We start from the raw sequence: 13661 nt of genomic DNA on the forward strand, positions 1-13661 counted from the left end.
GATGGGGCATACAATGGTAACACAGTACCACAAAAACTAGATGTAATTCCACCCATGAAACCGAAAAACATTATAGCAGCATTGTACAATGTAGCAATCAGAAACAAGTCATCATAAACGAGCATCCAATGCTCCCGCGAACAAGCTCCACCGTCCCAAATTATCCTATTAATTGCTGCATCAACACCGTCAATTAACACATTTTCATACCGAAAACGGTTAGCAATTACTTCATTCCCAAGGTTATGCCTAACTGATTGCCACTACTCTTCGGTGCCAAAAATGTAGGTAGAAACAACATGGAAGCCACAATTTCCATCACCGATTACGTCGCAATAAGTTTCACCGTAGGGCTTAATGATCCCAATTATTTTGTCATAATGTACGAAATCATTAACTTCATACGTATTTCCATTTGTTATTGCAAGGCGTCATCCCAATAATTTCAACAAATGGCATTTTGTACTTGTTGGTTTTGTACGTTGAATCAATACCAATGTACCAGTAATAGGTCCTGAATAAATCTACTGATTCTGGATGTGCCATAAACACATGTGTAATCACGCCAGAATGAGGATCAGCTTGCGTATAATGAGCATACTTGTTTTCGAGAGCAATATGATAAAACTGACTAGCCAAGTCTCTACCTTCAAACCCATCCTTCCTCATCTTATCTCTATAGTTGTAGACGTGTTTAATTGTTGGGTTGTCTTCGGGATGCTTTTCTTTAACGGATGCTAAAATAGCACAAGGCTTTGCTTGAGCCGAACTTATATAACGAACAATAAATTTAGATGCGGTACTGAGTCCGCTCATCTGCCGACTTCCCTCTGGATACACACGTAACGAATGATTGTGCTGACCAGTTAATCCAGCCTTAGGCTTTATCCCCCAACCAGTAAGGTCTGACCGTTGATAGGCTTTAATCTCAAATTTACACCTACACGCTTTAGTTTTAGTTTTTCATATTAACCCTGCATCATCTGTTTTTCCTCTATAGCGTTCACCCCGTGAACATCTTAATTACTTTTGCTTTCCACCATGTTTATGCGAAGATATTATAATCTCAAACCCAATTCGAATAGCTATCAGTTTTGCCAAAGTAACAGCATCTTCACACGAAGGGAAAACGGTGTCCGTTATAAAACGGGAACTGTAATCAATGCCGTCGGGTTGTCAATCTTCTAACGGTTCCAGAATATATAAAAAATGCATAATATGTATTAACAATACACGCAAAAATGTAAAAAAATGGCATTCGGGTGCATAATAGGTAGTAATAATACGCGTAAAAATTAAAAAATATAAATTTAGGGCTTATTCGGGCAGCCTGCACGTTAAAAATTATACTTCCGAGCTTGTTCGGGCCTCGTATAGGCTAAATGGACAGGCTGCCCCGTTAAAAAGCAAAAAACAGGCCACATTAGGCCTAAACGGGCAGCCTGCCCGTTCCACCGTAGGTTGGAATGGGCAGGTCACTCTGTCCGTCCCACGACGGAACAAGGGCAGCGTGCCGCCCGTTCCACAGGTGGAACGGGCAGCGCGCGCTGCTCGTTCCGCTGGTGGAACGAGCGGCGCATGCCGCTCATCCGCAGGTCGAACGGGTAGTTCATCCGTTCGGCCTGCGGACGAGCGACATGCGCCGCCCGTTTAGGCCAAATCCTAAAAAAAAAAAATTCAAAATTTAAAAAACGAAATATTAATTTAAATTTATATCGTAGGATTACCTCGTGTTCGAAATCATGGTTTTCGGGAATGCTCGGGTCCATTTTCGTCAAAATCGGGTTTTTAGGGTTGGGAGAGAAAGAGAGAAAAAAAAAATTGAGTTTTTTAAAAAAAAATAATGAGGAGGGCATAAATGTCAAAAGGGTGCGGTGGATGAAAAAAAAGTTACGGTATATAGCAATAACCTAAAAATAAGTGTGTATATTACTTTTAAAATGGGTTGATTGGGACAAAAGTAAGTACGGGAAGACCTAACAATGGTATGGGCCGCCTTGTTCGCTTGTCGCCTTACAAAAATGACTGAGAAAGAGTTATTTTGATAATTATCCCAAATTCAGAGATTGTCTATGTTGGAATTAATTGCTTTGACTACTAGCTTTGCATCGGATTCAACGATGACTAGGTAAGATGTTTACTTAAAAACTCTTTATAGCTTAATATAGCTCCTTATGGTTTTTAAATATGAAACTTTTAAACTCACAATCTACAAACATTGTTCCTAATTCTAGAAAAACAATATTTGAAACTTATTAATGACTAAATTTCCAAATGGCTCCAACTAAAATTTAAAAAGCCAAAAATAGTATTAATTCTTTCTATTCTTTTAATTATTGATTTGTTGCTTCTTCTTTTCTTTTTTTAATTGATACTAAGTTAGGTATACATATATAAAACATGAGATTATTATTTATCTTATATTTACTTATTCCTTGAATACAGTCACCTGGTCCTTCTTTGAAGTTTTAAGTTAAAATATCATTTTTTAGTTTGTAGGAGGTTGTTGCTTAGTTCTTATTTTAGTCAAATAACGTGCTTGGAAAGTAATATTAAATTGTATGGTTACATTTTGAATTTTATTCTTTATTTTTTTTTTGATCTTATGAATTTTATTCTTTATTATTTTACATCAATTTGCCTTTTTAAAATCCTACTTCCACCTAGAGCTGGACGCGGATCCTGGAAATACTGGACTGAACCGAATATCCGAGGAAAAAACTTCGGAATTGGACCAGGCTGTTGACTTTTTATGGAGAACCGAACTGGATTGGACCGTTGACTTTTCGTCAAAGAACTGGACCGAAATTTATCCAGAACCGGACCGATAACCGAATTGGATTGGATAGACCGAACTGGACTGAAATAACCAAAAATTTAACAATAATAAATTTATATTTCATACATTAACTTTATTTCCACTCTATATATTTTTTTAATTTAATTTTAAATGATATTATTTGATATTATTATAAAATATATACTATATATTATATATATAAAGACAAAGATTATATAATATATAGTTATATATTTTGTAAGGTTTGGTAAACTAATTATAATAATATAAATTTATAATTTATTAATAAGGTTAACGAGGTATAATATTATTAAACATTATAACTCTTAGCTGTCACGGAATTGTAAAACGAAAAGTCTCTCTATTCTTCATTTCTTCTTCCTTCTTCACCACCGGCCCTTCTCTTCTCCTCCTAATCAAATCTGCGATTGCTTTGGGATTTCATTCTTCATTTGCTAGGCGCCGGCTTCAGATTTCTATTGCTCTCTATTCTCCCTCTTCATGCAAACATCTGTCGATTGCTATTTCTCTGGGTGTTCTTGAAATCTTCTTCCTTTCTTGAAACAAGGATTTTTTTTTTTTACTTTTTTCCTTTTCTTTTGGTCGATGCATGTGTTAAATCTGGACTTTTATGATTATTTTTGTGATACGTTTTGCTGATTTGTGATGTAGATTTCCTTTTTGTAGTTTCACAATATTTTAGCTTATGTTATTTTTTAATTGATCAAAGTTTTGAGATTTTGATATTAGAGTCATGGATTGAAATTGAGATTTTGATTTATGTGGGATTTGCTATGATTTATGTGGGATTTTGATATTAGAGTCATGATTTCAATGGAGTGAGTAAGGGTTTAACTGATGTATAGAATCATCCATACTCTAATATCAATAGCTCCTTCAATTCTATAAGAAGACTCGACCCGTATTCAGTGAGTTTATTTACATCTTTACGGTGATTTTGTGTTTAATTTCCCTTTCAGTTTGTATCCAGTGATTAATTTAGTCAATTTAGCATAGAAATGATCATTTAAACTACAAATCAGTCTATATGATGAAAATCAAACTATCTACAGAAATAAGATCTAAGTTAAAGGATTTTGATGTCATGAAATCTTTTTTATCTTTTAATTTTTGAATGAATGTTTTTCTTTCTGTTTGGGGTTTGAAATGTCTATGCATATGGGATAAGAGCTGGCATAGGTGGTCCTTCATTGTTGTCTTATTGATTCATAAGAAGAAATACACATGGAGATTCTTCATTTGCTAACTCGCTTTTCTCCAAACTCAACTGGTGTTGATTCTACATTTATCCAAAGTTGTAAAAGATGTTTTTGCAATTCTATAAGCTAACTGGCCAATGCTATAAGATATCCTGCTTTATCCGAAGTTGTAAAAGATGTTTTTGCAATTCAATGCTCAAATGTGGCTTCTGAATCTACGTTTAGCACAAGTGGTAGAACTTTGGATCAATTTAGGAGTTCTTTAACTCCTGCTACAGTTGCGGTTTTTATTTATTGTCAAGATTGGTTGAAAATTTCAATTCAAGCTTTCAAGCATGAAAAAGAAGTTGAAGATCTTGAAGCTATTGAAGAAGGTATAGTTACTTAGCATTTATATTTCATAGTTTTATTTTAATTAAATGTTTATGAATACTAACTATATAAATGTTATTTAATTTTGTAGAAATTAGTTCTGATCCTGAAATTGCATCCTCTTTTATCCATATTTCAATTAGATATCTAAGGTTTTTTAACTGAAACAAATGTATTTTGGTAAGCATATTTTTTCCTTTTACTTTTTGCTAGTGTGTTGATTAATTTTATTGAAGTGAAAGCTAATTAATTTAACATTTGTTGATTCACTAATATGGTAAATTTTATATGTTCAGGTTGATGTTTGGCTTTTACGGTCTTTCCTTTGGAAAACAAGGAATTTGTTGTGTTAAGAATATGCAATTACAAATTGGGATGATGATTAGAGAGATTGTGGTCTGATCATATTTTGCTAATGAAGTGTTGTCTTTTCGGAATTAAAAGTTGTTTGTTTTTATTGATTTGTTATTTTGTAACTTTGATTTTGTAGGTTTTTTTAGCCTTGTTGTCTACTGTAACTTTTAATGAATATTGTTTACTTCCTAAAAAAATATTATTTATTTCAAGTTATGTAAGATAATAAAATTCTATATTTTATTATCTTGTAAATTAAATTTTTAATTTATTTTTTAAGACTTAAAATATTAGATATTTATCCGAATCACCGAAAAATTATATTGGATTGGACCGAAACCTAATCTCTAAATCCCCGAACTTGACTGGACTGAAATTTTGGAACAATTCAATTCTGGAGATTTATTCTTTCAATCCAATCCTGAAGATTTCCTTTTATTAATCTCCGAATTTCAATCTAACACTGGAGATTCATGAATCCCCGACTTGGACCGAACTGTGCCCAGCCCTACTTCCACCGGCACCATTGCTTAAAAGATAGAATATCATGGTTAAAGATATAATAATTAAGGGCATGCCCCTCGGTCTAGATTAATTTTTATCTAAAATGAATTTCAACTCAGCATCCAGTTACACAAATTTCGATAAATTAACCCAAAATTTATAAATTTTAAATATTAAAACTAATTTTACTTGGCTAATTTAAATACCTAAAGTGATATCTAAAGTTCATTTTGAGTTAAATTTATTTTGACTATCAACTTTAAAGACTATTTTAACCTTTAATTCGATATAACAACCACGGTTCTCTGCATGTATACTCTTCTTCTTTGTCTTCTTTTCTTGTTTTTTTTTATATTTAAGTAGGTACTCTTCTACATCATATAAATACAGTCGATGTGCTACATTTTTTTTGTTAGACATGAAGAAAAAAAAGAAAAAAAAAGCTACAAACCAACAGTGTGCAAGGTGCTAAAACCACACGTGTCAGCAAAAACAATATCTTGGAGATCTATAGGCGGCATATCAAACTCGTAATGACTCAAAGAAAGAGTTATGATGAAGTTCATCATCTAATCAAATGTTCGATTATTCTCATAGAGTGCATGTTGCACTCTTACATCTTAGTTCTGCTTTAACAAGCTTTTACATCCTTAAACAATCAAATGATACCAATGCAACAACCAGGGTCAATGAAAAGCTTAACAACTACGTAATGATATAACTAAATGATTATTTAGAGAAACTCCAACTTCTATACCAAATCTAACCCATAATAAAGCCCACAAAACTGAGCATGAACTACAAACAAATACTCAAGTTGCAAGAAAACCCACTTCACCATAGCCTACTACTGTTGTGAATGAGGCCACCTACAAAATCTAAGCCAGAGTTTCCTTAACTAGTTCCATCACAATTAACCTTAACTCATTTGTCCTCCCGGACTTCCAACCAACCAAAATCTCCCGAAATTGTAAGAGTATTTGCGCTTTGTAAATGGTAAGCTTTATCGAACTCAATGGCTTGAGACATAACAAAATCAACTTTATTACAAACACTATTAGCTTCATTATAAAACACTTTGCAATTCCTCTAATGCCAAACCCACCAACAAACTATTACAAACAACACCTGCCAAGTGATAGATCCCAGTGATACGCTAAAGTCAGATTTGCTAAAAGCCAACTCCAAAGGTCTGCTGCAAAAGTCAATATGTCAATTGTTCCTTAACCTAAAACTTATCAATAAGCCATCAAGCACAATTATTGGAAAGAAGCTATACAGGCAGAAATTAAGGCATTGGAACAAAACAACACTTGGGAGGTGGTGGAATTGCCAAATGGTAAAGTTCCAATTGGTTGTCGATGGTTATTTAAGGTTAAATTGAAAGTAGATGGGACTTTTGAATGCTACAAAGCATGCTTAGTTGGAAAAGGATATACACAGATTGGAAGAATTGATTACATTGAGATATTTTCCCCTATTGTGAAGATGCAAACTGTTAGAATGATACTTGCAATAGCAGCAATAAAAAATTGACATCTGTTTCAGTTAGATGTCAATAATGCGTTTCTCCATGGTGAATCATATGAAGAAGTATATATGGTGCTTCCACCTGGTTTTAATTTAGATAAACAGAATGGGTTGAAGCAAGCTAGTCGATAATGGAACTCAAAATTAACTCAATCTCTCTGCGATTTTAGATATAAACAATCATTTTTTCATCACTCTCTCTTCCTCAAACAAGATTCAGGCAAGATTACTTGTTTGTTAGTCTATGTTGATGATATCATTCTTACTAGTAATAGTTTAGAAGAAATTGAATTAGTCAAGCATTATTTAGATGATAAATTCAAAATCAAGGATTTGGGAAACCTTACATTTTTTCTATGCATCGAGGTTTTAAGAAGTAAACAAGGAATTTTCCTCAATCAACGAAAATATGCATTAGAACTATTGACTGATGTGGGGAAACTAGCTAGTAAACCTTCAAGTGCACCTATGGATAGCCCTCTCAACATGTCAAAGGATACAAGGACAAAGTTAGAATATATAACTGCTTATAGAAGGCTCATCGATCATCTTATTATCTCACAACTATAAGACCTGATATCACATATGTTGTGAATCAATTAAGTAAATTTTTAGAAGCTCCAATAGGCATTGTTCATCAAGCTACTTTAAATCTTAAGCTACGTAAAAAATGCTCCTGCTCAGGGCCTATTTCTTTCTGCTACTTCAGAAATCAAACTCTAAGGTTTCAGTGACTCTAACTGGACTGGATGTCTATATATTAGAAGGTCTACCAATGACTATGCTATATTTTCTAAGACATTCTTTTATATCCTAGTGAAGTAAAAAATAACAAGTAATGTCAAGAAGCTCAATTGAAGAAGAGTACATGGAACTTGCATTAACCACTTGTGCAATGATTTGCATATTTACTCATTTACTTGGTTTCAATCAAACATACTCTATCAATCTCTATCATGACAATAAATCTGCAATTTACTTAATCCCTCTTTTCATGAAAGAACCAAATACACAGAGATAAATTTTCTCAGGGTTATCAAGACTCAGCAACAATTAGTTGGCCTTTTCATTAAACCTTTAACAACTAGTTTGTTTACAGACATGGTTCAAAAATTGGGTTTGCTCTAACATTCATCTTTCTGATATTTTTGTACCCTAATGACTCAGAGATTATTTTAGCAATTTTTTTTTAATTTCATCTATTTTCCATTCTTCCTTTGAGTGTGTTAATGATACTGTTTGTTTGAGTGTGTTAATGATACTGTTTGGCTCTTTCGTGGGAAATACGGACGTGCCAAAGAATTATAGTATTCTCAGACTATGAAATTGAATTGAGTACACTTTCTAACTTCTAAATATCAAACGGCTGTAAGGAATAAAGAGATGTAAAATTCCAAAGGATTCGATTATCAAAACCATACTAACGTTACAGAAATGATTAAAAACAAACAAAATAAAATTGAAAGGAAATGATGTGCTTGGATTGAAATTAAATTGAATGTTTACACACCGATAAATAAAATTGAAAAGGAAAAACTGAAACTGAGAATTCTAAATTATTGAAATCTAGAGTTAATTTGTTAGAGTTTTGCTTGAGTGTGTTGGATTGTGTTCTTTTCTCATCGTGATTTCTGACTTTTATAGATGATGAGAGTAACTTCCTGTTGTTTCCACTAATCCACAATGTCCATCATATTGAGTAATGCTCCACTTTGACTTCCACGATAGATTTTTCTATTTTTCCAGTTTTTTAATTGGCTTACAAAAAACACGTTAAAATATTAATGGCCATTGGTTCTCTAAGTTTAATTCAAGTCTCCCATAATGTCCACTCTAAAAAAATCTATGTAGACGTAAATTAGGCCAATTGAAGGGATTAGTGGCAACTAATCCAATAGAGATTTGGGTTCGGACATACCTGAATGTAGAACCAAATAATCTCTGAGCAGCGGAAGCAGAAACGGAACTATCACCACAATCTTGTATCACCGGTAATTATCAACCACACGGTGATTAGCCGGGGAAGAGAGTATGATCCACCGACTAGAAGCTAGGGAGATTGATTGATGGAGAGAGAGGGGTGGGGCAGAGAATGGAGGAGGAGGCACACAATCTGCTTGTGATTGTCTAGAGTTGTGTTGATTAGGTTAGTTATTAGGGTTTGGTGATGCTCCTATTCAAACCCTAATTCTTTTTCATCTCATAAAATGGGCCTGGTCGGTTCCATTTCGGGCGGATCGGATTAATTTGATCCATATATCCAATTAATCCTAACACCAATTAATATATTAAAAGTATCTAAAAGAAAAAAAATTTGTTTATGATGTAAACAGATAAAAAAAAGGGCTAATTACAAATCTAACCCAATTAGAAGGGTCCATTTATATATCTAACCCACTTTGCTTCAATTTCACTAAATTAGACACTTTCATCCACTTTAGACAAAAATGCCCTTATTTCAATTCATCTTCTTCCTTAATCTCTTAACGTCTTTTTATCATTCCAAACCGATGAAAAGATGGTGGTTTATAAAGAGAAGAGATATTGTACTAACATGATTTTGAAGATCTTTATGTAAACACTCTAAAAACAAAAGTCAAAGTATGAATGCAAAGATAAATGTTTGATTTGGCGCTACTGAATTTGAAGTGGTTTTGACATTTCATGATGTGAATGAATGCAAAGAAGCCAGAGTATTTATGGAAAGGTTTGTTAATTTGGTTTATTAGGTGTTTGTGTTTTTGTTTAGGAGAGACATCAACTCAACTCAACTATCCTTTTAATATCAAGTCAACTGCGTCTCTGTTCGACCTTTCCTTTTCCTTTCCTTAACAAGAATGCTTCTTCTTAGATTTTCTCTTAAATGTTCGCAATCAGCTGCTATATGTAAACTTCATTTTGAATTCATTTTCTCCCAAAATGGATATCTATTTACAGGTCTTTTTCATTTTGCTCTTCAAGATCTCTACTGCTCTATACACGATTGATCCTTCTCAATCTTTAACAGATGGCAACACTCTAATCTCCAAAGATGGAACCTTTGAAGTGGGTTTCTTCAGTCCAGACGCTTCCACAAAACGCTACCTTGGAATTTGGTATGCAAATATCCCACTTAAAACTGTTGTTTGGGTTGCAAATCGGAACAATCCAATCAATGATTCTTCCGGTTTGTTGACCATAAACACTGCAGGCATTCCTGTGATTCTCAGTCACAATAGGACTGCTATTGTGTGGTCAGCACCTAACTTATCAAAACAAGCACAAGACACTCTCTTGCTGCAGCTTCTAGACACAGGGAATCTTGTCCTAACAAACAAAGATGTTGTTTCAGGAACCTACTTGTGGCAAAGCTTTGACTATCCATGTGATACGCTACTACCAGGAATGAAACTTGGCTGGGACTTAAAAACTGGAATTAATAGAAATTTATCATCTTGGAAAAGCTCCAACGATCCGTCTGTTGGAGACTTTAGATGGGAAGTAGAATTGCAGAGTAATAATCCTCATTTAGTAATGTGGAAAGGCACAGAGAAGTTCTACATCAGTGGCCCCTGGACTGGCAGTACATTCAGCGCCGTCCAGAGACTAAAGCCTAACCCAATATTCACCTCCAATTTCGTTTCGAATGAAGAAGAAGTTTATTACATGTACATCCTCAAAAATAGTTCTGTGTTTTCAAGGATAGTTATGAATCAGACAGCCCACGCCTGTAAGAGGTTCACATGGAATTATGTTACACAAAGTTGGAAACTTTATGATGCTGTGCCAAGAGATCGCTGTGATAATTATGGCCTGTGTGGTGTTTATGGGAGCTGTAACATTAATGAATTGCCAATTTGTCAATGTCTACACGGGTTCAGGCCTAAATCATTGGAGCAATGGAACCAACTTGATTGGTCTCTAGGGTGTGTGCGGACTAAGCCATTGAATTGTGGCAAGGGAGATGCATTTGTCAAATATGTCAGATTAAAATTGCCTGATCCTACAAATTCTTGGGTCAATAAAACGATGAATCTGAAAGAATGTGAGGCTAAATGCTTACAAAATTGTTCATGTATGGCGTATTCCAATGCAGATTTTACTGGACAAGGCAGTGGATGTACCATTTGGTTTAATGATTTGATAGATTTCAGAGAATTTCCAGATGGAGTACAATACCTCTATATTCGAATGAGCTCATCGGAAATAGGTATACATCTATAGTATTTGTACTTTGATTGTTTTTTAGGTTCTATTTCTAATTATTGCTTCTGTTTTACTGACATTGATTGTTTAGACAAAGGAAAGAGTACAGTGAAGATAGTTGGAATAATCTTGGCTTCCATAGTCTTCATCTCTGGGATACTTATGATCTGGTTTTACATTAAAAAGAGGAAGGGAAAGTTGAGAGGTAAAGTTCCTTAACCTGATTTACTCTCTATTAAGAATTTAAGCTTACAAGTAATTAATGTTTAAACCTTACAGAAGAAGCAGAAAATAATACACAAATTGATCAGGATTATGATTGCTACTCCCAAGAGATGGAAGCTGTGTTTCAATTAGCTACAATAGTTAATGCCACCAATAACTTTTCAATCAACAATAAGATAGGTGAAGGTGGATTTGGACCTGTGTTCAGGGTAAATATATCTTCATTCTTAGTTTCAAGAACACAGAAAAATCATTTCTTTTGACAAATTTACACTTGTAGGGAACAGTTATAGGTGGACGAGAAATTGCAGTGAAGAAGCAATCAAAGAGTTCTGGACAAGGATTAACTGAATTCAAAAACGAAGTCGCACTAATTGCAAAACTCCAGCACCGAAATCTTGTCAAGCTTCTTGGTTGTTTCATTCAAGGAGAGGAGAAAATGTTGGTTTATGAATACATGCCTAACGGAAGTCTGGACTCGTTCATTTTTGGTACGTAACACTCCAATTTTGAGTTTTCTAGATTTTGACTTCATTGTGAGTATCTTTAGGACATACTGTAACATGATTAGCAGATGAGAGAAAAAGTCAATTGCTTGATTGGGCTAAACGATACCACATAATATGTGGGATTGCCAGAGGGCTTTTGTATCTACATCAAGATTCCAGGCTGAGGATTATACATAGAGATCTCAAATCAAGTAACATATTACTTGATAAACATATGAACCCTAAAATTTCAGATTTTGGAATGGCCAAATCGATTAGAGGTGAACAGACTCAAGGAAACACAAATAGGGTGGTTGGAACATAGTAAGATTTTATTCCAAACTTTTACAATCTACTTTGTTTTCAACTTAGTTGGACAAATGGTCAATTTCAGATATTCAAAATTCATTTTGAGTCAAATTTGAAGAGCCAAATTACCATTTATCCAAAGTTAATCCATTTGAGTTATGACTGTAATATGTTGTGCAGTGGATATATGGCACCAGAATATGTAACATATGGTAGATTCTCGATCAAATCAGATGTGTTTAGGTTTGGGATTATAGTGCTAGAGATAGTAAGTGGAAAGAGAAGTCGAGGATTTGATCATCCAAACCATAGCCATAACCTGATTGGACATGTACGTTTTTCAAGAATAGTTGATTAGCCTTTTGTTAATTATAAGTAGTAATGAAGGGGTTTTTGTATGTTTAATATAGGCATGGGAACTGTGGAAAGAGGAGAGGTCACTGGAAATAGTAGATTCAATGTTAATGGAGTCCAGCCAAAGCCATTTAGCAGAGGTAATGAGATGCATAAATGTGAGTCTGCTGTGTGTGCAGCAGAATGTTGAGGACAGGCCAAGCATGGGATCTGTAATATTGATGTTAGGGAGTGAGATTTCACTGCCTCAACCCAAAGAGCCTGGCTTTTTTAAGGGAAATGATGCTTTTATACAACAATACTCCACCAATCAAATCTCATTCTCTTTGTTTAATCCTCGATGACATCATGTATCTTCAGATTAGGCTCTTAGCGTAAATGTAATTGTTATTGCTGTTCCAACATTTTCCCTGTAAATAAAAATGCAACATCATATGCTCTCTTTTCCATTTTCTCTTTATTTGCCTTCAAACTAATTCTCAGTTCAATCCTTTATCATGCTTGCGCAATCCGATCCATTAAAGTTGATAACAAACAAGAATAAGAACATTCTAAATTATATTTATCATTGAATTAAAAGCTCAAGCTGATAGTAGGCTTGAAGCGTGCACAACACAAGTTTATATTACCATGTTCTGCAATTAATTCAACAAATGAGAGTTATCAGTAATTGAACTCTTAGTCACACTTCGTATTAATATCTGATAATATTAAAACTTATAGCATGCGTATCCTGATATGATTATTTTTATATTATTTATTGGGACAATATATTAATGAATTCAGCTGAAATGAAGAAAAAATTGAGCTTGTAAAAGGTAAATATGAAGAATGCAGTCAGCCCAGACAAATAGTTGTGTGCAATGGCTAAACAACTTGAATCAATCTAGAAACGGGCCGAGAAGCGGGAAGTCGAGTTTACACGGGATCTATAGTAAAGAAGAGAGAGAAAAAGTGGAGTCCATCTGTATAAAGTGTCTTGTCACGGATCTAGCTCCTTTTGTAATTCAATTGCAGATTATGAACAATTATTTTCTTAGTGTATCACTTTTAACCTAGGAATATTTTAGGATTATAAATAAATCCTCTTTGCCGGAAGCAAAGACATTCATTGTCTTCTACCTCCAACAGGCCTAACTTTTCGTAAAGCTTTTATTAACAAAAAAATCTCTAGCTTTTTCTAAGTTTGTTTCTCGTAAAGATGAGTGGGTAGTTGTTCAACAAGCTTTAACAGATTAGATTGGTGGTTGTAAGTATATATAAGTGGTTGTAAGTATTATTTGGTAACATATATTCCTTTATTAACCATGAATCTTATCT

General features: G+C 34.1%; 1 protein-coding gene across 1 annotated transcript; it reads left to right on the forward strand.

The window, feature by feature from the left end:
• Nucleotides 1–570: 570 nt before the first annotated feature.
• On the forward strand, nucleotides 571–12685 carry LOC136217248 (G-type lectin S-receptor-like serine/threonine-protein kinase At4g27290). The gene is made up of 8 exons (XM_066003846.1): nucleotides 571–639; nucleotides 9742–10969; nucleotides 11057–11170; nucleotides 11245–11399; nucleotides 11471–11681; nucleotides 11765–12002; nucleotides 12168–12318; nucleotides 12398–12685. The coding sequence occupies exons 1-8, from the start codon at nucleotides 571–573 to the stop codon at nucleotides 12683–12685; spliced, it is 2454 nt and encodes an 817-aa protein (XP_065859918.1).
• The last annotated feature ends 976 nt before the right edge of the window (nucleotides 12686–13661 follow it).

This window comes from Euphorbia lathyris, chromosome 2 (genome assembly GCF_963576675.1).
Source record: "Euphorbia lathyris chromosome 2, ddEupLath1.1, whole genome shotgun sequence".
In the NCBI taxonomy this organism is placed as follows: Eukaryota; Viridiplantae; Streptophyta; class Magnoliopsida; order Malpighiales; family Euphorbiaceae; genus Euphorbia; species Euphorbia lathyris.